At 42.7% G+C, this 26,114-nt stretch overlaps 1 protein-coding gene across 1 annotated transcript in view; it reads left to right on the top strand.

Annotated features, from left to right (window-relative positions):
• The window catches only part of LOC123750920 (methyltransferase-like protein 27), a 224,667-nt gene extending 206,081 nt beyond the window's left edge, over positions 1-18,586 (top strand). Inside the window, exons 5-8 of the mRNA XM_069311901.1 lie at positions 5,902-6,017; positions 8,459-8,551; positions 10,708-10,820; positions 17,753-18,586. Coding sequence (XP_069168002.1) covers positions 5,902-6,017; positions 8,459-8,551; positions 10,708-10,820; positions 17,753-17,830 — 400 coding nt within the window. The 3' untranslated portion in view covers positions 17,831-18,586. The remainder of the gene's footprint in view (positions 1-5,901; positions 6,018-8,458; positions 8,552-10,707; positions 10,821-17,752) is intronic.
• Positions 18,587-26,114: the final 7,528 nt, after the last annotated feature.

The raw sequence follows: 26,114 nt of genomic DNA, 5'->3' as shown, positions 1-26,114 counted from the left end.
TAGGGTGGTGTGGTCCGTGTTGATGGTAGACCGAGCACTTTTCAGGTGTGGAGTGAAGTGCTGGAACTTCAGGATGATGAAGTGTAGCTCCTTGCCAATTGTTCCGTAGTTCCTTGTAGCAGTAGTCGCTGACAGGTGTATTCTCCTCGCCTCGTTGCTGCATCACGACACCACCAACGTCGGTACCACTGGCGTCGACATGGAGGATGAAGGGCTTATCTGACGAGGTGAGAGTGGAATTAGAATATGGCAAAGAAGCACGATTATTATCCTGAAAGTATTTGGGAAGATCATTAAGGATTTCGAAATTAGAAAGCGCTGACTCCTTGTCAGTGCTCTCGGGAGGAGAAGCTGGGACGGTCTCACTGTGGATGTAGGGATCTGTGAAGGTAGAACAGTTAGTCAGGACAGTGGGAGGAGTACCATTATATTGCTTCAGGAGGTTGACGTGGCACAGCTGGGTCTTCCGCCGCCTATCTGGAGTCTCTATGACGTAGTTGTTGTTATTTCTGCACTCTTTGATGCAGTAGGGTCCTGAAAATCTGTTTTGTAAAGGTGAACCTGGGATAGGGAAGTATGCTAGGACGAAGTCTCCCGGCTTGAATTTTCTTACTTTACTGGTCTGGTCGTAATGAGTCTTCATCCTCTCCTGGGCTTTCAATAGATTATCATGGGCAAAACGGTGGACTCTCTCTAGAATGTGTTGAAGGTTTTGAAGAAACTGGGGCACATTCTGATGCTCACTGAAGGTGGCATCTCGGAGAGAGTCTTTGAAAGCCTTTAGGGGAGTACGGCACTTACGGCCATAGAGCATCTCATAAGGAGATACTCCTAGGGACTCATTGGGGAGACTTCTGTAAATACACATTATAAGGTCGATTTGCTTATCCCAATCCTTAGAGGTTTCACTACAAAACTTTTTCAAGAGTGCTTTGATTGTCTGATGACTACGTTCAAGAGAACCCTGTGAAGCAGGATGATAGGGGCTGGACAATACCTGTTTGATGTTGAACTCCTCCAGTGTCCTTTTGAAGAGATCACTGGTGAAGTTGGTACCACAGTCGCTCTGAATCTCCCTGGGAAATCCGTATTGAGTGAAGATCTTCAATAGATGTTTTACAACCGTAGCAGCCGTGATGTTCTTCACTGGAACTGATATGGGAAATCTGGTGGTAGGACACAGGATGGTTAGGATGTAGGCGTTACCTGAACTGGTCGGAGGTAAAGGACCAACACAGTCTATTATGAGTCTGTGGAAAGGTTCCGCAGGCACCTGTATGGGAATCAGTGGCGCTCTGAGAATGGAGATGTTCGGTTTGCCTGCCATCTGACATGTATGACACTGTTTTACGTACTGTTTGACGCTATTTACCATACCTGGCCAGTAGTAGTCTTGACGAATTCCATGGTAAGTCTTGTTGAAGCCGTAGTGGGAGAGTGCTCCGTGGGCCAGGTGTAGAATAGTGGGCCGCAGGCTGGTAGGAATCACAAGTTGTTCGATGTTGGCCCAATCGTCCTCCTCCTTCAGTTTACTGGGTCTATATCTGAGGTAGAGCAAGTCGTTCTCTAGGAAGAACCCAGGAATACTGTCGGGTTGAGTCTCAGCCTGGAAAAACAATGGTGTTAAAGTAAGATCTTCCCTCTGCAACTTACGGAACTCCAACTTGGTCAGATGCGGGGGTAGTTTCTGAGGGTCTTGAGGGACAGCGGTAGCAGTAGAGTCAGCTGGCTGTGGACGTGCGGCTTGTGCACGGGTGGTCACGAGAACCGGAGGAGAAACTTCATCACTCTCTTGAACCTCTGCTGGAACATACGCTAGAATAGGGTTACTTGGCACAGAGTTACACACCTGGGGTTTGTCCATGACGATCAGGTTGGTCGGTTGCAGGTCTTCTGCCAAGTCGTTGCCTAGGAGAAGTTGCACTCCAGGCATGGGAAAAGGCTTTTCCCTGACGGCGACTTGGACTTCTCCGTTCACGTAGGGACAATCCAGGTGGACTCTGGCGAGAGGGTATGGAGTGGTAGCAGTGAGGTCAGTGATGAAGACAGTTTCTCCGGTGTAGACGATGTTGGGCACAGCCGACTTCAAGATGATCGATTGAAGAGCCGCTGTGTCCCTCAAGATCTTCAATTTGAAACGTCCCTCCGGATTTGAACCGTTGGCAGAGACAGTTCCAGTATACAGGTGGTTACTAAAAAGAGAAAGATCATTAACATTAACACCAACATTCATCACAGGCTTACCGGACTTAGGAGGAGTTGGTTTGGGTTTCTGTGGGTCAGTGGTTCCCTTGTATTGAGACTTACCACACTTGTCTATGGTATGTCAATAGAGTCTACAATACTTGCAGTACAGTTGCGAACCAGCTTGATCGGGGCTCACTTTCTCGTAACTGTACCACGACTTCTTACTGGAGGATGGTTCGGGTGTCAGCCGGTGGATGAGGCTGTAAGTGTCAGCCGACTTAGCACACTTCAGGTAGTCGGTTTCTTCTTTATCTGCTAAGTAGAGACGGACAGGAGGCGGCACACGCCTCAAGAATTCTTCAACAAGCATCAGGTTGACGAGTTCTGTAAAAGTAGAGACATGTGCTGCTTCCAGCCATTTCATGAAATATCTCCGTTTTGTGTTAGCAAACTCGAGGAAGGTAGTGGTACTTGCCTTCAGGTGGTCACGGAATTTCCTTCTATAACTTTCAGTAGAGAGGAGGTAGGCGTCCAACACTGCTTTTTTCAGAGTCTGGTAGTCATTCTCAGACGCCAAAGTACTGAGTGTGACTGCAGCTCTACCTGTAAGATGGACTCTGAGAAGTGTGGCCCATTGGTCGACAGGCCAACTGAGTTGATTAGCAAGGGTTTCAAAGGTGGTAAAGAACACATCAACTTCAGCTTCTACAAAGGATGGCATTAACTTACTTGCATGTGATATATTAAAACTGACGGGAAGATTGGCAGTAGCTTGCTGGCGTTGAGCGAGGTGTGAAGTTTCCAACGTGTATTCTCGTTGACGACACTCTAGAGCCAGAGTCGCTTGTTGCTTGTCATGTTCGCGTTGCATCTCCAACTCGCGTTGTTTGGTTTCAAGCTGTACGCGTTCCCGCTCCTGGAGTGTTTTAAGCTGTACGCGTTCCCGCTCCTGGAGCATTGCAACCTCACGTTCCTGGAGGGCGAGTTCACGTTCCTTGTGGGCGATTTCTCGTTCTTGTTCGTCCCTTCGTATGGCAGCTGTTCGTTCTTGTTGTTCGAGGGCTTCCCTTTGTTGTTCGCGGGCTTCCCTTTGCTGCTCACGTTCAATCTTGGCCAGCTCTAGTTTGAGTTTCATCGTTGCCAAATCAGTTTTATCTGCAATATAGTAAGTTTCATGAGTTTCAGAGTCTATCTTACCTTGCTCTAGGAAATGATCCAGCAACAGGTTGTGTATTTCACTCTTGTTGGCTTGGTAGGGAACTGTTAGTTGATACTCATGTGCAAGAGTTTGTAATTCAGTCTTCTTGGCATGACTTAAAGTCCCTATTGCACCTGCTGGATCTGCACGGAAAGCTTGGAGACGAAACATGGTGAAATTAGCAAATAAAGGTACAACGAATATTCAATAGTGAATGTCAGAAACAGGACAACGTGGCAACTGGTACCTATCCTGTGGGATCTTTAACAATTAAAGTTAAGTACAAGATGTTAAATGATTAATTTAAATCAAGGGCGCAGGAAATCTTGTACCCGGTACTCATGTAAGAGGATAAGGGCAAGAAAATCCTACTAACAAATGAAACAGAGTTTCGAAAACAAATGAAACAGTTAATTGCCTCAAAAGTAAAATTGGTAGTCCAAGGATGTAGGCATACCTTGCCAAGTCTATAGGACATAAAGCAAGTTTTTCCTACTGAAATTAATATGATACTTACAGAATTAGCGAACTTTTGTGCTCTGAAAAAGTAAGCTAATTCCCTACCGTTGTATGTATCATCATCTCTGACTGACGTGTAGGGGTGCGAGGTGTCAACTGGTGACGAGAACTGCTGCTGAGGTCCCAATTCAGCAACTAAAGTTCGAGCTAGAGGAACTATGGCCCTCTTTGTCCTCCTACAGTCAGATTGCAGAAGATTGGGTGCTCTTGACCCGGGGCAGACCACAGTACCAGGGTACCAATATGATGATCTGTCAAAATGAGAAATATTCAAGGGACAAGGATGGTAAACACGAGTAATAACACGGAGGGAGAGATGACCAATTAAGAGTATGACTGCGGCCTACAGTCACCACGTAATCCAAAGTTGTCTCACCTTCACCATATGTTACTCTCGTAATGCACAATACACCGCACCATATAAAAAATGAAATTGAATATGAAAAATAGTAAAAGCTACGTTAACAAAGTTAAATACGCTTACCATTAATTACCACTTGGCACCAGTACCTGAGTGAAGCTCCTAGGACAGGCCCCCATATAATATGTGACGGTAACGCGTTGGTGTTCGGCTGTTCAAAGCTAGGGGTATGGCCTCGTCACATAGAATAAAAAAAAATAGAAAATCTGGAACTTCGTCTGTGGTAAGGTAAGGAGAAGACACTCAAAACACAAGTAAATTTTAACAATGGAATTTTAATTACGTTAGAAAAACAAAACATGAATAAAATGGACATACAAATTCGTATAATAAAATCAATCAATCAAAATAATAAGAATAATTAAATGAAAAAATGAAAAGTTACGTTAAGACAAGTGAGCAATAACAAGCTGTGCAATATACAATAAAATGAGAGGTGCAGGAATATTGGCTTTAAGCTATCACCTCTCTCAGTACACGTAAGCCAAGGCTTCGTCTACCAGGAAGAAGTGTTAACCGTATGAAAGCACTGAATATTCTGAGGACTGAGGTCGTGGCGGCCCCAGACATCAAGTAGTATAGTGGGTGGAGTGCAGTTGCAGCCAGTCCGGCGGCCAATCAGCGAGGAGCCGGCAACAAGACAGGTAGTTTGGCGGTTTGAGGTGAGGCAGGTGTTCCTGGCTGCATACGTTTTGCTCTCTGGCAAACCTTGGAGATGTTGTTGTCGTTGTTGGACATTTCTTCCATAGTAGTTTTATATAGATGTATCGACGTATTTTTGGAGGGAAGAGCAGGCTCAATCTCTTGAAGGAGATTATCGTCACAATATATATATATATATATATATATATATATATATGTATATATATATATATATATATATATATATATATATATATATATATATATATATATATATATATATATATATATATATATAGAAAAAGCCTCATTGAACTTACATTAAATATTAATATAATATTGTTATGAGACAATGTAATTATTATAGTTTTTTCTTAAACTGTTGTGCAATATTGTAACTTAAAACTGGGTCAAGTGTGTACATACCATCACTATCATTGAGAAGATTTGGATATTGACTAATTAGCGCAGACTCAATTAAATTCCGTTCCACAAAGCCGTTGCAATTGGTAATGCTTTTCGCCACATCCCAATTAATTGTGTGATCACACAAACTTGTATGTAGATACAAAGCTTTAGACGTTTGGGCAGTTCTTATACTATTAGCATGCTAAGACATACGTAATTGTAAGGATTTTCCTGTTTGTCCAAGGTACACAGACTCACAATCATTGCAGGGAAATGAATATACACAACCTGCTGTACCAGGGGATTTTTTTTATTAAACTAGACTTGATCGTATTATTAGTGAACACCAAATTAATATTAAGTAATATCTTAATATATATATATATATATATTATATATATATATATATATATATATATATATATATATATATATATATATATATATATATATATATATATCATTTAAAAAAATAACATTTTGACATATATATTTCATAAAATTTTAATAGAAAGTCACATTCTAGGAACATAGATGCCCTGGAACCCTCAGAAGGAATGTTGAACATTCTTAAAGAAAGAAGAGTGTACAGCCTTACATATAAGGAGCTCATAAGCCAGAACCCGACAACAATTTCTGAAGGTGAGAAACCTATCCACATCTTTGTCTTTAATAAGTATAAATAAATATGAAAATCCAGAGTATGAAACCTTAAGTGAGAAGTTCGATGCTTCTGTATTCTAAAGTAAATGTTAATATACGTAGATATACTTGACTCCTACCTGACATGCATGCCAATACACTCAATACCTAAATCTTTAACTTATATAAAACATTTGTTCAATAATTCTATCAATAATTTATAATAAATATATTAACTTATATATATAATTTAAAGAATTAAATCTGTTTAATATTTTCATCATAAAAATTTTCGTCTCTGTATCTTGTTGTTTTACAAGTGCTGAGAGTCGGCAAACAAATTAATAACTGCTAGATTATGTTCAATTTAGTGTTGATGTCACAAGTTGTCAAAAGGAAGGAAATTGTACATTCTTTGAATAAAAAGATAGCAGTCAACAGGAATCTGACGTTACATCATATGTGTAAGCCAATGGAGGTAGGTGTCATTATTGCGAGCTGTGATTAGTCAGAATAATGTGGAGCGTGATCAGGGAGAGAGGACATTTCCTACTTCTAACATTTCTTCACATTTCTTCACATTTCTACATTTCTTCTTCTAACGGGCCACAGGGATAAGAGCCTCGTTGGACGTAGAATCACTGTTTACCAACGTACCTGTGGACGAGACAATCGGGATGATAGCCGACAGAGTGTATCGTGATCCGGCCTGCACTCCTCTTGACATACCAGAAAACATTCTAAGGAAACTACTCCAAGCTTGTACTAAAGAGGCACCCTTCTTGAGCCCGGATGGGCACATGTATAAGCAAGTAGATGTGGTCGCCATGGGTTCTCCCCTAGGTGTCCTGTTTGCAAACTTCTACATGGGTACCATCGAGCAAAAAGTCTTAGTCGAAATGAACTTGAAACCGGCCATATACTGCAGGTATGTTGACGACATTCTTACACAGGTACCTGATGTCAGACATCTGCAGGAGCTGAAGGAGGCATTTGAGCAGAGTTCCGTGCTGCGTTTCACTTACGAGATGGAAAAGGATGGGAGCTGCCCTTTCTAGATGTAACAGTCATGGAAAAGAGCGGATGTTTCCACACTGCAGTCTACACTAAGGAAACGAACATAGGAATGTGCCTAAATACCAACAGCGACTGCCCAGACAGGTACAAGAGGAGTGTTGTTAACGCTTATGTCGACCGTGCTTTCAGCCACAGCTCAGAATGGAAGCAAGTCGACGAAGAACTCTGTAGGGTAAGGCAGGTCCTAGTCAACAACGGCTTCTCCAATGGTTTCGTCGAAGACATCATAAGAAGGAAAGTGAAACGCCATGCTACCTCTGAAGAGACAACTAACACAACAGCTATACCCCCTATTAGACTATTTTACAGGAACTTCTTTTCCACAGCTCATAAAACGGAGGAAAGGGTCCTGAAAGATATTGTTAATAGAAACGTTATCTTTCTATCTTTCGTTATCATTATCTTTCAGTTGTATCCTACAGACAAAAATCAGAAGATACAACTGACGATTTACTATAAAACCAGAAAAACGGCCAGCCTACTCATGAGAAACTCTCCAGACACAAAGCAGAACGCTTTAAAAGAGACGAACGTCGTCTATGCCTTCAAATGCCCTCTTGGGGACTGTAAGCTCCAAAAAACCCAGTATATAGGCAAGACAACAACATCTCTTTCTAGGCGTTTAACGATGCATAAGCAACAGGGCTCCATTAAGGAACATATAATCTCTTCCCACAACCAAACCATCGCCAGAGAAATCCTAGTAAACAACACAGAAATCATCGATAGATACAGTGATAGCAGGCGGCTTGACGTCTGCGAAGCTCTACACATCAAGAAGTCAACACCAGCAATCAACAGCCAATTAATGCACAACTATATTCTACCCACCTCAAGACTCCGCTCCAATATAGAAGCATCAAGAAATATGGACCAATAGGCTTTCTACAAATCACTTCCATTCAATACCCATTGTTTCGTGTTCTGTCTTGTGTTTAGGAATTTAATACCCTATCAATACCACCTCACCCCATCCACCTCACTCAAATGTAGATATAAACAAATCGAAGATGTGTAAGTTCTATTCAGTTGTGTATGTGTAAGCTAAAGTCTTTGAAAATGTAATAAGTTTGACGAAACGCGCTCAAGTGTCGTTTCAGACTAGAAATAAAAATGAATTTTGGAGAATTGATTTTTGAATTACCACCAACAGTGAAAAGAAACGTACGAAAGATCGAGAAAATTCGTGTTAGAATTATTAATCTTACTTTTTCGGTCATATTTAATAGTATATATATATACTATTATATACTATATATATATATATATATATATATATATATATATATATATATATATATATATATATATATATATATATATATGTGTGTGTGTGTAACGTTTATCTTGTGTGTTGTTGCCAGACACATATGATGTGGTGGTGACCGCTGGCAGCCTGGCTGAGAACCATATGCCTCTTCAAGCCATTGATGAGTTTATCCGGATCACCAAGCCAGGTGAGAACACTTAAACTGTATTCCAAACACAACTCAATAGACATTACTGGATACAGTTTCCTTAGTTGATAATAAATTAATAGTTGTATTACCACAACACTGAGATATTGTTTCTTGTTTGTTATTGTTGATCGCCTTTACTGGATCGTAAGGCGGGTAAAGTTCGCTGTCCATCTACAGCGTTCCAATAATTTTATGTGAAATGATTGATAAATGTGGATAAATATTTCATATGAACCCACTTTCCATCAAGGCTAACTGAGTGGGACTACACCTCATTGCTCTCTGAGTGTGGTTAAAAGTCGTGGCTTCCAGAGTTGGTAACAATTCAGGGTTCCATGAGTGGGTTACAACTCAAGACTCTCGAAGTGGATTATAACTCATCGCTCACTGAGTGGGACTACACCTCAGGGCTCACTGGTTGGACTACACGCATGGGTCGACATCAGGGAGCCTTGAGTGGAACAACACATAAGGAAGGACTCCCTGAGTCGGAATACATATAAGGACTCCCTGAGAAGAACTGCCTTAGGACTCCCTGAATGGGATTACACATCAATACTCTGTGAGTAGAAGTAGACTTCAGAGCTCCCTGAGCTGGACTATTCATCACGGCTTTGTGTGTTGGACTACACATCAGGGCTCCCTAAGTTTACCTACTGTTACTTGGACCATCTAAATACGCTCCTCGCCCGACTATTAACCACTGCACTGTGCAGGGTGCCTTATGGCGATGGATCGAGGGTGCGTAGAGTTCCCAAAGGTGATCGTAGGATTCAAAACTGGCGCATGGTCATTTGGATATGAAATGGAGGCTTCAGGCCTCCAATGATTATCCGCCATTTTTGTTATATTCCCCTAATGCCCCACGGCAGTGGGAAGTCTTAGTTTCAAGGTAGCGACCATTTCTGACGCATCAGTTCTCGGTCGGCCGCGTTGTTGAGAAATGGCTCTCAGATGTGGAAACACAGAGCATATTGTTTGATGATGTCCACATCAGTAATATGGACATTGAAGTGGACGATGTGGCGATTGTGTACAGTACAAGGGTCTCGCCCGGCCTGCCGCACCGCCCATGGTCAACACTAGTGGTGTTACCATCACCATCTGTGCCATCGTCTCTACTAAGTAATAATGAAGATGATGGGTCGTTTTCTGGGTTCAGTGAAATAGGTTCAGATACAAGCAATGTTGATGAACCGAGTGTCAGCGGCTTTGGAGGTGCTACTAGGCGAGGTTTTGCTGCCCCAGTAACTCTAGTGATAAGTGTGGTGATAATTCCGATGTTGGTATGACACCGTTATTCCCCTGTACAGGTGACGACATTGGTGAAATAGATAATTTTTTGGCATATTTCCCATGAGCCACTCATGTAGCATCTTGTTGCAGGGACAACCAATACGCTGTTTACCTGCCTCTCGAATGACGTGTTGCAGAGACTCGACTATTAAAGACATGTATGTGTTTATAATGTTGTGCATGATGAGGAGGCATGTAAAAAAACACGTGATCCTGGATTATTAGATCAAAGACAGCCTTGTTCCGATCCCCTTGGTCACCAGGTACATATTATATATGTACATGAATGAATATAAGGGTCTTTGTTATCTTAGAGTAGTATAATAGCAGAATGAACTTAGAAGAGAAGTAGTGGAGGTTAACTCTAAACACAGTTGTATAATAATGATTGAATACAACTTATAGTGCAAGCTGAGAGACAATTCAAAACCTTAAAATGAAACGCAATGAATAGAAATAATATAAATACATCTGTCATTAGGCCCTACCTAGTAGGTCCTAGGTACACCCTAGGTATGCACCCAGGTCTATACCTATGTATGGTAAGGGTGTACTTAAGTATGGTAGGGTGTACTTGAGGATGTTATGAGAGTGTCCTCCCAACATAGAGTCGCATGTTGATCTATACTCTATTAAGGCCAACATTACTTGTAAGAATTAATGGTAGCGGCTCGCGAAATTGACATACTGTCTCATTTTCTGTCATTGGTCATCTAGTAGGTTAGGATAAGGCCTTTTAGTATGACAGTTTCTTGACGTTGGGAACCCCACGAAAACGGGGTGGATCAGCACCCAAAATTAATGAGTGTTGAAAGACAGCACATTTTTCAGGCACTAATACTCTTCCTGTCCCGCAGGTGGTCTAGTGATAATGGTGACGAATGTGAAGTACCTGAGGACAGTGGAGGCATACAAGGACAAGTTGGAGCCTCACATGGAGTACCTCGAACAACAGGGGTTGTGGCAGAAGGTAATATTTCCTCAAGTGTTGTGTTCTTTTTAGGAACAAAATGTACCATTCGTGGAAGATGGCAAGAAGTAAACAAGCTAAATACATTTTATTATACTGTATACTTAAATAAATAAATAAATATATATGTACAGTCGAGGTCAAAAGTCTCCTTCATGGGTGGAGGGGGAGGGGGGAAAGGAAGGAAATACTGCTTTTCGAGGTGCTAAGATGATTCATCAATTATCACTGTTTGTTTTTTCCATCATCGACAAAGTAATATTGAATTATATTGTTGAGGATAACTTTTCTTTACTGTTAACTATTTTATATTATAATTCTTTTTTTCATGATGAATCTCAGCATATGATGGGGTATAATCCAGAAAGTGTGCAGTACAAAACGTTGATTCCATTTACAATAGTAAGCCAACCCATCCTCAGACCAAGTTCATTCCATCCAGTAGCCCGTCCTCCAAACAACGCCCCAAAAGTGATTCCATGCACCCCGCCAAACCCCCCTGTGTATGAGTGAAAAACGGTTTACACACGACTCACAACTGATTTTGCTCGAACCCTTTTGGAACAAGTGCTTCACTGACGAATTTTGTTCGAACTTCAATACTGTAAATGCTTCACCCCCGTACTACAAATACAAATAATTGCCAACAGAACCTAAACACCTAACCTAGCCTAACCAATGCTTATATATGCACAATATGCCATATATTATGATATTAATTTATTAATATCATAATACATGAGAAAATTCCTGTTTTGAATGAACAGCATGTAAAAATTTATGAATGCGTCTGTGGGGTCGACAGCTGGACGTAATTTGGACTCAAGTCGCGGACGGATTGTGTAAATGCTTCATCCATGCACTACAAATACTAATCGCCAACAGAACCTAAACACTTACCTTAACCTAACGTATGCCTTAGGTTAGGTTAGGTGCTGTTAGATTAACATACTTAACACATTATGTTAAAATTGATGAATGCATCTGGGGAGGACGGTCGCTGCTTTAAACAGCCTAGTGTGAGGACGGGTTGAGTAAATACCCAACATTTAACGAATGAAAGCCCAGGACGCTTGTTTCATGGATTACGATTGGATCTTCAGACAGATTGCTATTTGTTGTTATTATATTGTTTTAATATTATCACCAATAATATAGTACTCTTTATTTCATAAGGCATGTCATAGTAGATACATACCAAGAGGATTTTTCACCGGGAGTGTCTCTATAGTCGAATGTTGTGCTTAACATTAAGCTGTTTTAATATATATAAATAAAAATGTATATGTTCGTTTGTTCAAAATCACTAATCTCTGAAAGTTCTTCACCGATTGCTTTAAAATTTTCACACAACGTTCCATTCGCATCCGAGCGTGTTTTTATTTAGATAGTATATAGATGTCATGCTGTGACGGGAAAAAGCTGTTTACCACACAATTCATTTCAAGAGTACATTTTATTTTTTCTATGATTTTCATTTCGGGTTTTTTTTTTACTGTTCTTATTTTTCAGTGATGGAAACATCAGATCACTTGATGTTCCCATTTTTCTGATGTCAACATCAAATCACTTGGGAACGCAAAAGATGATGAAGTGGGGAATGGTGGGGAGGATGTGAGGGATGGGGGTTTAGGAGATGGTGGGGAGGACGAGGGGATGAGGGAGTGGAGAATGGTGGGGAGGACAAGGAAATGGTGGAGGAGGGAATAGTGTGGAGGACGAGGGGACGGGGGAAAGAGGGAATAAGGGGACAGAAGAGGATTGCTGTGGCTCAGCCACACATCTTTGCTGGCCATCTAGACGTGGGAGTGAGCAAGAGAGAGGGAGAGCAAGAGAAAGGGAGAGCAAGAGAGAGGGAGAGCAAGAGAGAGGGAGAGCAAGAGAGAGAGAGAGAGAGCAAGAGAGGGAGAGCAAGAGAGAAGGAGAGCATGAGAGAGGGAGAGCAGGAAAGAGAGAGTGCATGAGAGAATGAGAGAACAGGGAAGGGAGAGAGCAGGAGAGAGGGAGTACATGAGAGAGAGAGCGCATGATCTAGATGGCTTTTTATGTCATTTAGTTCATCTGCGTCTTTACTATGACGAATATGTTATCTACATAACGACAGTATTCCATTGGTTTTTGCCTACTGCTGAAGACGCTCTCTCTTCGACTTTTTCCACGTAAAAGTTAGCGAATAAGACTCCTAAGGGGGAGCCCATTGCTACTCCGTCTATATGTAGATACATGTCCCCCTTGCGGACTGATGAAAGGAGCTTCCTTTGTGCATGCCTCGAGAAGACTCTTCAAGTGTGGCTCAGGTATGTCTAATTTGGGGGTGCTCTCGTCTCTGTACACTCTGTCCAGTATCATTCCTATGGTTGTGTCAACTGGGACGTTGGTAAATAGGGATTGGACGTCCAGGGAAGCAATGATTCCATCGGACCGAGTAGTTTTGATTAATTTTAGGAAATCTGCTGATGATTATAGACTATAGTTGCTTGGAGTGTATGGAGTTAGGAGTTCATTAAGTCTTTTTGCCAGGTGATAAGTTGGAGTTGGTATTTGGCTGATTATTGGGCGTAGTGGGTTACCTGGTTTATGCGTCTTTACATTGTCATAGGCATTACTTAAGCCACTATAGAAAGTGAACAAAACTATTACTGCAATCAATCCTTATAGACGATCATTGGTGCGGTGGTCACGGTACTGTGTACGTTTAGGGGTGATCCTGGCCGGCATGGGTTCGAATCCTGGCAGGGTCAAAGAGTTCTTAGTGATATATGGCTTGCGGGTTCATGCAGCTTTCTCAAACATGTTAGACTCAGTGCGGCCCATGCATGCTCCAGAATTTGATGAAAAACTGTACCCAAATGGATCCAAGAGTGTCGTTGGGGGCTGATCAGTCAGGGAGCTTAGTTAATAAGCGCCATGACTGACCAATCCTTATAGACGATCATTGGTGTGGTGGTCACGGTACTGTGTACGTTTTGGGGTGATCCTGGACGGCATGGGTTCGAAACCTGGCCGGGTCAAAGAGTTCTTAGTGATATAAATATATATATATATATATATATATATATATATATATATATATATATATATATATTAGTTGTGCATTAAATATATATATATATATATATATATATATATATATATATATTTATATCACTAAGAACTCTTTGACTCTATATATATATATATATATATATATATATATATATATATATAAGCCTATACTTGCATAAACCACAAGTGAAGATTAACAATCTTTGGACAACACCCACCAGTGGGCCTCGAACCCAGAAAGCACAACTACCTTCCAGTAGCTGCCATAACTAGTACGCCTTAACCCACTACACCATCAGACCCTTCAAAAGAAGTAGAGACTTCAAGATATATATACACCTCAAATATCTCCACTTCCCGAGGGCACTAGACAAGTGAGAGGTTACTATGCGTTTTTTCATCAAGCCACTGTTAATGTGAGAGAACTCGTGTCCATGCTATAAGCCTATACTTGCATAAACCACAAGTGAAGATTAACAATCTTTGGACAACACCCACCAGTGGGCCTCGAACCCAGAAAGCACAACTACCTTCCAGTAGCTGCCATAACTAGAGAGAACTCGCTCTGTGAGAGAACTAGTGTCCAGGCTTGAATGGATGGGGTGAGGTGGTATTAATAGGGTATTAAATTCCTAAACACAAGACAGAACACGAAACAATGGGTATTGAATGGAAGTGATTTGTAGAAAGCCTATTGGTCCATATTTCTTGATGCTTCTATATTGGAGCGGAGTCTTGAGGTGGGTAGAATATAGTTGTGCATTAATTGGCTGTTGATTGCTGGTGTTGACTTCTTAATGTGTAGTGCCTCGCAAACGTCAAACCGCCTGCTATCGCTGTATCTATCGATGATTTCTGTGTTGTTTACTAGGATTTCTCTGGCGATGGTTTGGTTGTGGGAAGAGATTATATGTTCCTTAATGGAGCCCTGTTGCTTATGCATCGTTAAACGAATAGAAAGAGATGTTGTTGTCTTGCCTATATACTGGGTTTTTTGGAGCTTACAGTCCCCAAGAGGGCATTTGAAGGCATAGACGACGTTGGTCTCTTTAAAGCGTTCTGCTTTTTCTCTGGAGAGTTTCTCATGAGTAGGCTGGCCGTTTTTCTGGTTTTATAGTAAATCGTCAGTTGTATCCTCTGATTTTTGTCTGTAGGGATAACGTTTCTATTAACAATATCTTTCAGGACCCTTTCCTCCGTTTTATGAGCTGTGGAAAAGAAGTTCCTGTAAAATAGTCTAATAGGGGGTATAGGTGTTGTGTTAGTTGTCTCTTCAGAGGTTGCATGGCGTTTCACTTTCCTTCTTATGATGTCTTCGACGAAACCATTGGAGAAGCCGTTGTTGAGTAGGACCTGCCTTACCCTACAGAGTTCTTCGTCGACTTGCTTCCATTCTGAGCTGTGGCTGAGAGCACGGTCGACATAAGCGTTAACAACACTCCTCTTGTACCTGTCTGGGCAGTCGCTGTTGGCATCTAGGCACATTCCTATGCTCGTTTCCTTAGTGTAGACTGCAGTGTGGAAACCTCCGCTCTTTTCCATGACTGTTACATCTAGAAAGGGCAGCTTCCCATCCTTTTCCATCTCGTAAGTGAAACGCAGCACGAAACTCTGGTCAAATGCCTCCTTCAGCTCCTGCAGATGTCTGACATCAGGTACCTGTGTAAAAATGTTGTCAACATACCTGCAGTATATGGCCGGTTTCAAGTTCATGTTGACTAAGACTTTTTGCTCGATGGTACCCATGTAGAAGTTTGCAAACAGGACACCTAGGAGAGAACCCATGGCGACCCCATCTACTTGCTTATACATGTGCCCAGCCGGGCTCAAGAAGGGTGCCTCTTTAGTACAAGCTTGGAGTAGTTTCCTTATCATATTTTCTGGTATGTCAAGAGGAGTATAGGCTGGATCACGATACACTCTGTTGGCTATCATCCCGATTGTCTCGTCCACAGATACGTTGGTGAACAGTGATTCTACGTCCAATGAGGCTCTTATCCCTGTGGCCCGTGTGCCACGCAGTAAGTCAACAAATTCCTTTGGTGACTTCAGGCTGAAGGCACAAGGGACATAAGGAGTCAGCAGGCCATTGAGTCGCTTCGCCAGTCTGTACGTGGGTGTGGGTATCTGGCTAATGATTGGCCGAAGTGGGTTTCCAGGCTTGTGTGTCTTGACATTTCCATACGCATATCCAGGTTTATATTCCCCAATAATCTTTGGCAGGTGTGTGTGTGTGTGTGTGTGTGTGTGTGTGTGTGTGTGTGTGTGTGTGTGTGTGTGTGTGTGTGTGTGTGTGTGCGTGCGTGCGTACGTGCGTACGTGCGTGCGTGCGTGCGTGCGTGTGTGCGTGTGTGTGTGTGTACTCACCTAATTGTGCTTGCGGGGGTTGAGCTCTGGCTCTTTGGTCCCGCCTCTCAACCGTCAATCAACTGGTGTACAGATTCCTGAGCCTATTGGGCTCTATCATATCTACATTTGAAGCTGTGTATGGAGTCAGCCTCCACCACATCACTTCCTAATGCATTCCATTTACTAACTACTCTGACACTGAAAAAGTTCTTTCTAACGTCTCTGTGGCTCATTTGGGTACTCAGCTTCCACCTGTGTCCCCTTGTTCGCGTCCCACCAGTGTTGAATAGTTCATCCTTGTTTACCCGGTCGATTCCCCTGAGGATTTTGTAGGTTGTGATCATGTCCCCCCCTTACTCTTCTGTCTTCCAGTGTCGTAAGGTGCATTTCCCGCAGCCTTTCCTCATAACTCATGCCTCTTAGTTCTGGGACTAGTCTAGTAGCATACCTTTGTACTTTTTCCAGCTTCGTCTTGTGCTTGACAAGGTACGGGCTCCATGCTGGGGCCACATACTCCAGGATTGGTCCAGGATTGGTCTTATGTGTGTGTGTGTGTGTGTGTGTATGTGTGTGTGTGTGTGTGTGTGTGTGTGTGTGTGTGTGTGTGTGTGTGTGTGTGTGTGTGTATGCGAACAATCCTGAATGGTTCCCAGGACTATATGCAACTGAAAACACACACCCCAGAAGTGACCTGAACCCATACTGCCAGGAGCACTCTGCTGGCATACAGGTTCCCTTAACTGCTTGACCAACACGACCAGACAAAAGAGAATGGTTGCCGAGGCTATTTCCATTCCCTCGCCGGCACTCGGTTGGTAATCTAGGGCATGTTTTTTTTCAAATCACCTCATGTTTTGGGGCACACATGAGGAACACAAATGCGAACAAGCCTGAATGGGTGGGGGGTTGGAAGAAGGGTGGGGCAGAGAGAGAGAGAGAGTTGGGGAAAAGAGATGGGGTGGGGAGGGGAGAGAAGGAGGGGAAGGAATGTGGGGTGTGGATAGTGGGGTGGGGAGGGTAGAGGGGTTGGGATGAAAGAGGGGTGAGGCAGAGAGAGGGTTGTGGAGGGGAGATGGGTGGGGAGGGGAAGGAAACAATCAGGAGAGCGCACCAAGCCAAACATCCTGGTCACTGCTGGTGTACACAAATATCTTTACCTACTTCATTACATGTAAATTTCATCAAGATAAATCTTCAACTATTTACATGATCCCATTAGCTTTATTTTAATTTTTTCTTGAAAAAAATAATTCTATAAAACAAGTAAAATTCTTTAGAGCGATTTCCATTTTGAAAGTGGCAAGATCCAAGTTGGAGTTGGTTGGTTCTGAGTCATCACTGGGCGACTACACTTACTTTGGTGTAAAGTCTATATAAGACTGACAATGTTTATATGTACAATAGACTGTTCTAACCTTTGTTAAGATATATGTTTTCCCCATAACACTGTACCTCTCTCCCCAATTTACTTTGTTACAGTGTAATGTTCTCATATTTACTCTCAAAAGCTGAAACTTTTACGTTGTTTTGTTCAACAGGAAGTAAGGAAGGTGGTGCCGAACTATGACTATGAGAATGATGGAATCGTCTTCGTCTATCGTGTTGCGAGCGACTAGGTCCCTGCCAGCAACTGCCACGTCTACTTTATTGCTTTACATGCAATAAAAATGTCCTAATCCAGTTTAATACTTCCCTTCCTTTTCTTTGCTACTAATTTATGAAACAGTGGCTCATGAGGTGGCGTTTACGTTATTATAAATACTTTTATTATCAGCCATCTCTATAATGGAAGAAGAGAAAGAGAGCAACTATGTTAACCAAGAATGACCCCTGGTAAACCCCTGCTGTGATTCCTTTATCAAACAGCCTTCCTCAAGGTTATTTTCAGTTATTGGTTCGAGAACTTCCCCGCTATGGACATAAAACTAACTGGTCGATACTTGGATGCATGATCTATATCCAACTTTACTAGAACTGTCACCACGTTTCAGAGGTCAGGTCAGAGATCAGGCCGCAGGAACCTTGACCCTGATTCCCGGGGGTCAGGTTTGCATCCCTACATGATTCACGCTGTCTGCCTCGATATTTATTAATACTTGATTGGACACAAACAGCTAGATAGCTTGAGCTACCTCGTCCGTTTGTGTGTGTTTATACCTCTATAAAATTATTTAAATTTCAATTCAATCTCTGACCTTTTCTGAACACTGCTAAATACTCCAACTAGGACTGGAGTTCAATATTTTTCTTTTTGGTTTACTAATATCCTGTTATGCTTAACTTTGTCAGTTTAAAACTTTTCACAGCTTCTGTAAATTTATTGAATCACAAATTTTCAATTGTAAGTAATTAAATTAAAAAATAATAATTAATGGTTGCCTCAATTTAACCTTTCAATTTTATTTAATATCAGCTCTAGATATACAGCACATTCCACAGTTAGAGAGGAAACGGGTGCGGGAAGTTTTGCGTATGTTCCCCAAATTATTTGCCACGGATGACGATCAAATTGGGTTGTTAGACAGAATTGAGCACACCATTCCAACAGGTGATCACGAGCCCGTGTACACGAGAGAGTGGAGGCTCCCGGAACAGGCTAAAAAAACTATCAGAGAGGAGTGTCAGAAGATGTTAAGACAGGGAGTTATAGAACCAAGCACTTCACCATGGTTGTCTCCGGTGGTGCTGGTGCGCAAACCGGATGGTAGTTACCGGTTTTGTGTCGACTATTGGAAAGTTAATGAAATTACAAAGGGGGACGTGTACCCCTTACTTCGGATTCAGGAAATTATAGATCAGTTCGCGGCAGCCAAGTATTTCTCCACTCTGGATGCTAATTCAGCATATTGGGCCATTCCGGTGGCAGTTAAGGACCGTGAGAAAACAGCATTCTCTGATGGGGTTCACCAGTTTCAGTTTAAGCGCATGCCTTTTGGGCTCAAGACTGCCCCTTCCTCATTTCAGAGGGCTATTAACTACATCCTCAGCCCTGTGCTAGGTAGGCATTCATTAGCATACCTGGATGACGTGGTTATCTACTCTAGGTCGTTTGAGGATCACCTACGAGACTTGACTGAGACACTGTCATTGTTAGACAAGGCAGGGTTCAAATTAAATATAAAAAAATGCACCCTGGCATCTCAGAAATTCAAATTTCTGGGGTTCCAGGTGAGCACAGATGGCATCCGCCCTGACCCAGACTCATGCCGCGCCATTGCTGAGATGCCCAGGCCTAGGTCAGCAAGGGATGTGCGCCGGTTTCTAGGAGCAGCCGGATACTTCCGCCGCCATATTGAGGGATTTGCTAGTATAACAGTGCCTTTAACTGACCTTGTAAAGAAGAATGCTAAATTTATGTGGACCTTAGAACACGATGAGGCTTATACTAAACTCAAAAGTCAATTAATTACCGCCCCAGTATTAGCTGTGCCTGACTTTGATAAGGAGTGGGAGGTGCATACAGACGCTAGTGGTATTGCCATAGGAGGGTGCTTAATGCAGCGTGATTCAGAGAACCATCCTCACCCTGTGGCGTATTTCATTAGAAAAGTGAAGGGACCGGAGGTTAGATACTCAGCAACAGACAAGGAAGCGCTTGCTGTGGTCGACAGTGTTCGTTATTTTGAGCCTTACCTGTTCCAACGTCATTTTGTTATTTTCACAGATCACAGAGCTCTCACATACATATTTAAAAAGAAAACGAAGTGTCCCCGGATGTCCTGTTGGTCTCATGAGCTGTCAGCTGACTCGTTTCAGATCCTTTATAAGCCTGGACCATCTCACGTTGTGCCAGACACGTTGAGTAGGAACGTCGCGTCAGTTAACGTAAATGTCAACATTGAAACTATTGCAAGTGATAAAATGAGAGAATTTCAAATGGAAGAACAGCGATGGAAGGAAATAATTGAATATTTGGAGGGTGGTAAATATCCTATGAAGAAAGGTAACTTTTCCCTGCAGCATTTTGACCTGCAGAAGGGTGTCCTATATTATGTTAACGACATGAAAGATCGTGCGGTTTACCAGTTAGTCATCCCCGACGTGTTAAGATCATCAGCCGTGAAACTTGCACATGCATCTAAGATCGCTGGTCACCCTGGGGTCTTTAAGACCTATATAAGAGCTAAAACTTTATTCTATTTTCCTAGGATGTTATCTTATATCATTAAGTTTGTCAGATCGTGTCCGAATTGTCAAAGGAGAAAAGGTACCCCTAAGGTACAGGCTCCACTACAAGAGTTCCCTGACATTTTTGAGCCTTTAGATCGAGTGGGAGCGGATTTGATTGATTTACATAGTAGTCATTCCGGTAATCGCTATGTGTTGGTGCTAGTGGACCATCTGTCCCGGTTCACTACCTTGGTTGCTCTTCCTCGTAAGGACGCGCAGACTGTTGCAGACGCTTTCTTAAGTAAATTTGTCACTGTGTTTGGACCACCTAAAGTATTAGTATCTGACAGAGGTCAAGAGTTCGTTGGTAACACTTTTAAAGAAGTTTGTAAAATTTTAGAAACAACAACAGCCCTCACGACTGCTTACCATCCGCAAGCAAACGGTATGACTGAAAGAACCAATCGTACAATTAAGGATATGCTAGCAATTCTTGCAGAGAAAGATGCTGCCACCTGGGATGAACAACTCCCCTATGTTCAACTAGCCTTGAACACTGCCATTCATCAGTCAATTAACACACAACCACTGCTGCTTTTCACGGGGCGCTCATGTAATTTCCCATCAGGTCTGCTTAACAGACACGAGGTTGTGTACGGTGAGGATTATCCTTCAGAAATCCTCTCTAAAATGAGAAATGCTTGGAGGATTGCTACTGAGGCTTCTAAGACAGCGAGGAGCCGGTATGCACACTATTATGATAAGAAGGTTCAACCGTTGACACTTAGAGAGGGAAGCTTGGTTATGAGGTTAAATGAAAAGGCGCCTGCCAATCAAAGTAGGAAGCTAGCACCTAGATGGCGTGGACCATATAGAGTAATTAAAAAGCTTGGACCAGTTAATTTTCTGATCAGGGGAATCTTTGATGACCAGAGTGACACAACTATTCATGTCAACAAATTAAAGTGTTACGTTGCCAGGGAGGAACTGGAACTGCCTTCAGCGATTCCCATTCCTGACCCTTCTGAGATGACTGACCCAGCTGGGCTTGTCCAGGATGGGGAGGAGGACCTTCTGTCAATTCTCATTGGTACCCAGGGTCAGCCTTGTCACCGTATGTTAACGAGGTCACGGGCGAGGCAGGGAGAGTTTCAGTAAGCTGTCTCGTCCCTTAGTAGTTGTTTTTTATCAGAGTTTTTAAACTGGCAATTGTTTTGAGATTTTGTCATGGAATGTATTCAGAGAACATGGCTTACCTACCCTTGGGCTGTACCCTGTCACCAAAGCCCAGGGAAGAGTCCTTGCTTCCGCCAGTCGGAGTGTTATTCTGTCTTCCCCAGGTCTGCTTGTCCACACTGCTTTGTCCCCGGTACCAGCTACTCGTGAACCAACATTGAGGCCAGAGGGGTCACCCCTCTGGTACAGTGGAGAGGGGGTTACGTTACACCCCACCCCCTCCCAACACTCCCGGTAACCTCACCACTCGGTTACCTGGGATGGTGATAATGACACCATTCACCCAGCCGACACCTCCCACCACACGAGGTTGTCCAAGCCAGAGTTCCTGCCAGCAGAGCACAGCTGTCCAGATGTCAACGTACCATGGTGGGCCCCAGTCTTGCCGTTCATCATCAGAGGCACCCACCTGCCTGCTGCGACACACCGTGCGGGCACACCGGAAGTGGAGGCGCGAGGTCAACAAGCGGGTATGCCAGCAGCAGTCACCTACCAGTTCCCCCTCGTCCTGGGGATGCCACATCACTGACTCCACCAAGATGCGCAACGAGGCGGTCACATTCCAACGGCACCTCCCTACTGAGTGTGCTTGACTCGCCAATAGGGTGCACGTTTCGCGCCATCGGCCCAAGGTCAGGCACATTAGGGCATGCGCGATAAGGCGTACCGGCTCAGTAGAATGTGGCACAAGCAACGCCTGTACAGTGATGGGTCCCAAGAGCTGAAGTCGGGTTCCGCCTGGCCTGCCGCCACGCCACCCACGACTCAACACCTGCACCTGCTTACTTCTGTTGGCAAGACATCGTCGACGTCACACTCTCTGCCCTGCTGTCACGACTTCTGCTATGTAGCTGCTGTCACTCATCAACGACCGTCAGCTTCAAGCAACTGGAGGTGAGATGTGCCTCCATACATCTCTCCTAACACCGTTCACCTGTGACCGGCCAAGTCCCCGGCCGCTGTCACTTGCCGCTGCTCTTCACACCACCACCTTCGAGCAGTTTGATAGCTTGACGAGGAGTCTGTCACCAGTAGACTCGCTCTGTCACCAGACGTACCCCCAGAGCTGTTACAAGAAGATCTCAGGGTATATGCAGGCATCATCGACGGGCAGACGCTGGACCAACATCAGGTCTTCTACATCGGGTCTCCAACATCGTCACCAACATCGTCACCAACATCAGGTCTTCTACATCGGATCTCCAACATCGGGTCTCCAACATCAGGCCACCACGCGAGAGTATGACGGATGCACGGTAGAAAACGCGCATATCAACACGAACATTGATGTGTCAAGATTTACGAATGATGGTTCAGAGAAATGACTCTATTATTAACGGTGTCAAATAGTTTTGTCTATTCGGGTTAAAAGTGTAACATTTATGGGGATGTGAAGTAACTAGGCCTAGAAAAAGTGGTCCTAGACAGTGTTCTTAGCTAGATGACTTGGGTCTCTAGCACATACTTTTTCTTGAAATTTCTTATTATTTTATTTCATGTAAGTGTCTATGTGATAAGTCTGTCCTGGTGATGAGTGTCCAGGTTCCCTCTTTGGTACCAGTGTATGGGTACATAATTTTTTTTTTATATTTGCATGCCTTTTTATTTCATTAAAATGTTGTAATGTTAAGTAATGTTTCTGTTGTGGTAAGAGGTAGTCTTACTATCAGTGTGTGCAGGGTGCATGCAGATTGACCCTGGCATTATTGTCTTGTGCGGTATATGGATTGGCCCACAAGTGTCCTGTTAACGTACGGTTCTGTTGCAGAGTTTTCTGTCTATTGTTGTATTTTTACCATGTTTTATAACTTGTATAACTCTTAAGTTTGGCTGTGGATCATGACGTACCCAGCAGTTGTTTGGGGTATGCCCCACCTAGGTATAATGTTACCTGTTAGTTTCAATTACTTTTTTTTTTTTTTTTTTGTGATATATACAAGAGTTGTTACATTCTTGTACAGCCACTAGTACGCGTAGCGTTTCGGGCAAGTCCTTAATCCTATGGTCCCTGAAATACGATCCCCTGCCGCGAAGAATCGTTTTTTCATCCAAGTACACATTTTACTGTTGCGTTAAACAGAGGCTACAGTTAAGGAATTGCCCCCAGTAAATCCTCCCCGGCCAGGATACGAACCCATGACATAGCGCTCGCGGAACGCCAGGCGAGTGTCTTACCACTACACCACGGAGACTGCTTCTTAGATTTAAATGTTAGAGTAGGTATATTATATATATTTTTTTTTCATGTTGGTGATCATTTTATTTTGTATGTTTTGTTCTTCAGACCTTCTGAGGAAGACTGGCTAGCCTGCCTAGTGTGCAGGCAGGATATGTCATTGTTTCATAGTAGTCTTTATTGCCATATATTGTACCTCAGGGTTGTATTATGTAGCCTTGTGTCATTACTTGTATTTTGACATCATATTATTTTTAGTTACTTGTAATTTTCCTGTTCCATTAGGAATTGTTTTAATTTTTTTGTCATGCTTGTTTTAAGGCGATTTTTGTTTTGGTCTTCCAGCCTTCGGGGGAAGCCTTGCTGGACTGCCTCAGGCGCAGTCGGGATTTGCATTTTTTTGTTGATGACGTTATCAATGCGGTACTTTTGCCAAGATTTTTTTGTACTTTTGTTTCTTTCATGGTACATTTATGTGTTGTTCTTACTGCAGTGTAACTGTATAATGTACTTTGCATCTTGTTAATTTAGTTAGCTTACTTTTATCATTATGTCACTGGCAATTTTTTTTTTCTTTTAGGGTTAGTTGTGGTATTTTGGATGAGTTAGGATAAGACAAAATTGGGCTTAATTATCATACACCCGATTTTGTCTTAACTCCGGGGAAAGGGAGCTGTAACACCCATAACCTCCCCCCCCCCCCTTTAGACTTCACACCCAGGGAAGCCTTCTCCAAGAGGTTAGCTCAGATGACCTCCGGTTTATCTTGTATGTTGATTAAAAAAAATTCCTGGGTTAGTCTTAGTCAGCATAGTTTCAAGTATGTAATATTTCATGCAAGGAAATTAGACTCCAGATTCTTATGTGTAAACATCCATGGATCTCCCCCTTTTGGCCAGGTCAGAGGTCAGTCACACACGTAATTAATAACTCCTCTCTTGAAGAGTGTATGGTGAATGTCAAACAAGCTTATTGAAATATTTCTTGAGTGTTTGTACACGTGTGGCCGATCTCTTACATTCTTGGTGTAGGTAGCAACAGCAGATCTCCCCCTCCCCCCTGTAGGGGTTGTATATAGAGGTCCTGTAGGGACTTAGTGAGGAGAGAGTGCCGGACACCGGGGTCCAGAGAGGGCTGTGAAGAACATCTCAGCCAGGGAGAGACAGGTCTTAAGGTAATGTGTGTGATCTCTGAGGTTTTGTTCCATGTCCAAATTTCTTAACTTTTTGCCAGTGTTAGAGTAGGATTTTTAAGTGGTGATTGACATAATTTTGGTCTCAATAAACTCATGTTAAATTTCTCGTCTGTGTCAATTGTTGAATCCTCTTAGCCTTTTGGATATAGTGGCTGAGACGCTCCTCCCTCACCAAAATGGCGGCTTCCAACCTACTCCTCTTGCTGTTATCTCACACTATACACATGTTATACCTAAGTATCTACATTTGTGTTCACCATAGCGAACCACTAAGCTGGCATGGTGAGCGCAGTCAATAAATGGTGGCCACACACAGTCAGAAGACGACCTCCCAATGGTAATTTGAGCTAGTGAGAGGTCACTCACGTTCTTTTGTCAAGTCCCTGTTAATCTATGAGAACACTGTGTCTATGCTTAATGCACTAACTTGCTTAAAACACACAAGTGAAGTTTTACAACTTTAGGAAACTTTCCCATCAGGAGATTCGAACTCTAGCCAGCACAGAAGCCTCACAGCAACTGGTATAGCAGTTACGCCTTTAACCCACTTCCCCAAATTCAGACCCTTAACCCTCAAACCATTAGGGGCCCAAATGGAATTCACACTCACAGGCGCAAAAAAAAAAAAAAAAAAAAAAAAAAAATTCTTTTGTCGTATAGAAGTGTTCATTTTTGTTCCCTGATCACGGAAAAAATAACAAAAAAATAGTAGGTGGCATATTTTAGCAGCAATAGGGTAGGGAAGTGTGGCAAAAAAGGGGCGTTGGCAGAGCCTTCGCTAGACGAGGTCTACTCCGCCTGAGCTGTCAGACGGCAGTTGCCACAAATGTATTATTACCTAATTATTTCAATGTCTCTGATTGTTTTTTTTTCTTAGTTTTTTGCAGTAATATTATTCCATACAGTGAATTGTGGTATATTTATATAATAAAATGTGTGAATCATCGCTGTACTCAAAATTATGGTGTGCATATTAGTGATTCAATTATTATGTTCATAAAACAATAAACAAATAGTTTTGCTGTTGTTACACTATATACACAGGTTATATATAGGTATTTGCATGTTTTGCTCACCATAACGAACTACTAAGTTGGTCTTGTGAGTCGAAAAGCAACGATGAGTGACCACCACAAACCAGCTAGCCACTCACTGCCAATCCCTCCCTCAACACCACCTCACT

Source organism: Procambarus clarkii, chromosome 70 (assembly GCF_040958095.1).
Source record: "Procambarus clarkii isolate CNS0578487 chromosome 70, FALCON_Pclarkii_2.0, whole genome shotgun sequence".
NCBI classification, from domain to species: domain Eukaryota; kingdom Metazoa; phylum Arthropoda; class Malacostraca; order Decapoda; family Cambaridae; genus Procambarus; species Procambarus clarkii.
Note: the sequence above shows the minus strand (reverse complement) of the source record. Positions and strands in the feature narration are given on the sequence as shown.